At 44.2% G+C, this 4,078-nt stretch overlaps 1 protein-coding gene across 4 annotated transcripts in view; it reads right to left on the bottom strand.

Moving 5' to 3' along the window:
• The window catches only part of LOC101853235 (ralBP1-associated Eps domain-containing protein 1), a 59,689-nt gene that overhangs the window by 37,021 nt on the left and 18,590 nt on the right, over nt 1-4,078 (bottom strand). For all 4 annotated transcript variants that reach the window (XM_035969662.1, XM_005097905.3, XM_005097906.3 and 1 more), the window contains exon 3: nt 87-137. In XM_035969662.1, coding sequence (XP_035825555.1) covers nt 87-137 — 51 coding nt within the window. The remainder of the gene's footprint in view (nt 1-86; nt 138-4,078) is intronic.

Here is a 4,078-nt window from a genome sequence, read left to right as displayed (position 1 = left end):
ATTATATATATAAAACAAACAGACGACAACATCCAACAACAAATCTACCGTGAAGACACAGACAAAGGCACGCGCATCTCACTCACCTTGCTCGTTTCCTTTGGCCGAGGAGAACTTGGGCAGGGGGATGTCTTTACCTGCACATACCACACGGGCATGGGGAAAGACAAAAGAAAAAAAAAATTGAGTTATAAACAACTGACACAGCCAACAAACCCAACAGTACATTTTCTGGTGCTGAGGCGTGATTTGAAAAACAAAAAAACAAAAACAAAATCAAAACAGAATAACAACAACAGCCCCCCCCCCAACACACACACACACACACAAATGTAGGTGTTCTACGCTCGCATTGACACGATTTATTTAGATCATATTATTATAAAAGGTGAGCTTCGGCCCTCCTGCCTGTAAAGGCTAACCTGTGTCGAGATGGCCGAGAAGGACGAATCGTGGCAGAGAGACTGAAATATAATTTTTTATTTTGTAAAAATTCTTCCCACACTAGAATCGAACTCAGGTCTTATGCACGCAATGGTGAAGCATCTAACCGCTACACTAGATGCCGAAATAATAGGGGGGATGGGGATGGGGGTCCCCCCCCCCCCCACTATTTAAAAGGCGGTCTGCTTCGGTATTTTCTATTGGGGGGGGGGGGGGTCGTTTGTTTGAGTAAAGAGAAGCACATCGACACAATAATGGTCATTTAGAGCCGGGGAAAAGTAAGACGGACAAACAGCAACAACAGGGAAAGTGAAGAAGTAGGACCTACCAGAGGCGCCCTCCAAAAACTCGTGTTAGTTGGGGTGAGCTATCGGGAGAGCGAGAAGCCGGGGAAGACACTTACCCTAAGCGCACAGGACAACTTTAGTTGCGCAACTGTTTTCTCGCACAAATTTTTTTTAAAAAGGAAATATGAGTGAGATAAGCACCGTGCACAAAGGCAACTGGGGTTTTTTGGAGACTGAAAAGTTTTTGTGTTTTGTCACAACTTTCCGACAGCTCAAATATCCTGGGTTGTACATACCAAACTGACAGACAGTGTGCACAGGCAACCAAACTGTCTTTCCTCTGCTGAAATGCTGCTCCTCCAGTTGGTGTTTCGAAACGTAATTGAGGGTCCCATGAGACGTAAAAATTAATTAAGACAGTCTGGGCTCATACGATAATACTTAAAAACTTGAGGGTATTCTCTCAAATCTATATGCAGTTTGACAAAATGTCCTTTTAAAAACCTCTGACCGGTCAAAGGGTGAACCCAAAACCGCGTTTTCCTTTTCTTCTTCCTAAGTGCAATCACAAGAGCACAGACAACAACTGCGTCGTGGAAGTCCATGACGTCAAATGAGGAAGTCAGTGATGATGATAGCTTACTGTTGACTGGCTGTTGCTTAGCTCTGTGCGTGCGATGTATAAAATAAATTGCCCGGAGACAGCCTTAATAAAAAAAATAACGTTCCCCAGGCCAGAATCTTGCTCACGCCAGCAGAGTGTAACGGCGAAGAGCCGAACCTTTACACCACACTTGCTCTATCCGTACAAATACCTGTAAATATAATTCTACAATATCAACAAAATCGTTCCGGTTCTTCCGTGTCCACCAAATCTAAATAAGTTGCTCTCGGTCTACTACTGTTTCTTTTGGGTCTCTTAAAAAAAATATTTTGATGGAGAGGGCGAGAAATACAAGGCCTTTACGTCTATTCAAACATCCCAGAAACTGCATGTGTGCCTCGTTGTTTTTATTAGAGAGCTTATTAGTGCCAAAGGTTCGAGGCGTTGCTAAGAGAATCGATAGTGATGATAAATGCTTGAGATAGGAAAGAAGGAGCAGACCACAGCAGAGCATCCGCCAACCACCCACCCACATTTCTGTAGCCTAAAACACAATATTAATATCGTCCTCCCTCTCCCACTGGGTTCCCCGTCGGCTGCCTCTGGTCCTGGTTAACTCATGTTACGCCCACACGGGCTGACATTGTGGTCATTAGAACTGAGCACTAAGCCTCCCCCCGGTGGTTCCAGCGAGCTGGCCACTAGACTTAACCGGTCATCGCCTCTAAGAGTTGTCTTGACCCCATGGAATTCTGGACACTCCCCCCCCCCCCTCCTCCACTCATACGGGGGCTGATCAATACTTCCCTGACCTTGAATTATGCATGAAGAAACACCAACATTTCCTTAGTTTTCTCCCCAATTAGGGAGGGTTTTTGACACCCCCATAGTCGACACAATTCAAACCTTTAGGGAGTTGGTTTTTGACCCTATCTGTCAGGGTCATGTCAGGGTCAACCCGAGCTGAGAGGGATATTTCTGCAGAAAGACCGAGATACTGGATTAAAAAAATTCCCTACTCTAGAATTGAACTTGGGTCTTCTGCGGCTACCTCAACAGTATCATTCATTAGTCATTGTAACGGTTTAACGCCCATTTCAATGTTGCCACCCCCCCCCACCCACAAATAACCTCTGAATTTCATTACTTCCATCTCCGTTAAGACTTAACCAAATAGATAGAGCTCCTTAAAACACACTAAAACAACCCAAGTTCTGAACGCCCTGTTGGGGATTCGAACCACGATCCCCGCTTCTTCGTCCAGCATGATATGAACTGAGCTAACGGTGCGCCGGTTTCAGCCAGAGCGCCCATCTTTGTCTGTTTGCTTGAGTGAAGAGAGGCACATCGTCGACAAAATAATGGTCATAGAGTGCTGGGACTAAGTAAAAGAGACAGACAGAAACAACAGGAGGAAAGTAAAGAAGCAGGACCTACCAAAGGCGCCCTCCAACCATCCACGAGCCCATCAAATGAAATACCACTTATAGGATTGATTATAATAGCAATGCAGACAATTTTTTTAGCGCCTGCTCTCGTACAATACAGTTCTAGGCGCCTTACGTTTTAGTAGCGTTAGAGTTTTTAAGGCATTTGAAGCACAAAAAAGTCGTATAATATATATAGGAGCAAAAGATTAGAAGTGTTATAAGAGAGTAAAAAAACACAAAAAAGAAGGATGACAGAAAAGAACGATAGATGTTTAATAGGAAAGAAGGAGCGAGCCACACCAGAGCACCCGCCAACCACTAACTGGGGCGCTTTACAGCACCTTCATCTCCACACAAAACACAAGTGGGTGAACAATCTAGCGGAACATGCGTGCATACCAGAGAGTTCTCTGATGCACACACACATACACGCTCTTTCGATTAACACCAACACATGAGCAAACATTCATACCGTCACGGCACAATGGATAACGATATATATATGCAGATCACATCATAAACAAATGAAGCATTATTATTATGTGGCGAAGAAATGGAGCTACTGAGGGGAGGGGGCAACCCCCCCCCCCCACAAAAAAACAACAACCACAACAACCAACCCCCCCTCCCAAAAAAACACAACAAACAAACAAAACCAAACAAACAAACAACAAAATCAACAAAAAACGAAACCAGGAAAAACAAAACGAAACCCCAATAACAACAAAACAAAAATTCTGCGTGTTTCCAAGCCAAAGCTATACAACAACGTAACCAGCGCAGACGTTACGCAACAATCGCCTATTTCCAAAGAATTCCATCTGTTGCCTTAACTCTTAGCTTACGGAAGGCTGTTCCACATTTGTTTGTGCCCACAGCCGATTTTCACATTTTTAGTAAACAATTTACGGCACTTGCTTGTTTTGTTTTAGTAAGGTTTTACGGCGCTCGTGGCTGCATAAGGTCATATGAGCGCCAAGGGGTGGATGTCAACAGAGAAGTCTGAACGGGGAATCAGGCTCACTCTGCTCACCTCTTCTAGCCTTAACAGCACAAAGTCTGCGTCGACTATCAAGGCACCGGGGAAATAACAGTTCACAAGAGAGTGACGAAGATACAGAAGGAGTAGAGGGAAAATGACGATAGTAAGGATTAGGAAAGAAAAGGCAGCAGTTCCCCCTATGTTGTTCCGACAGAGAATGAAAATGACATTGATAAATCAGCCCATTTACAATATTCTACAGTGCATAAGAACATGTCAATATCCGCACTTTGGGAATGACATAAAGACACTTCAGTCAGCTGCACTGCCT

Source organism: Aplysia californica, unplaced genomic scaffold (genome assembly GCF_000002075.1).
Source record: "Aplysia californica isolate F4 #8 unplaced genomic scaffold, AplCal3.0 scaffold00167, whole genome shotgun sequence".
Lineage (NCBI taxonomy): Eukaryota > Metazoa > Mollusca > Gastropoda > Aplysiida > Aplysiidae > Aplysia > Aplysia californica.
The sequence above is the reverse complement of the archived record's forward strand: the minus strand, read 5'-3'. Positions and strand labels throughout refer to the sequence as shown.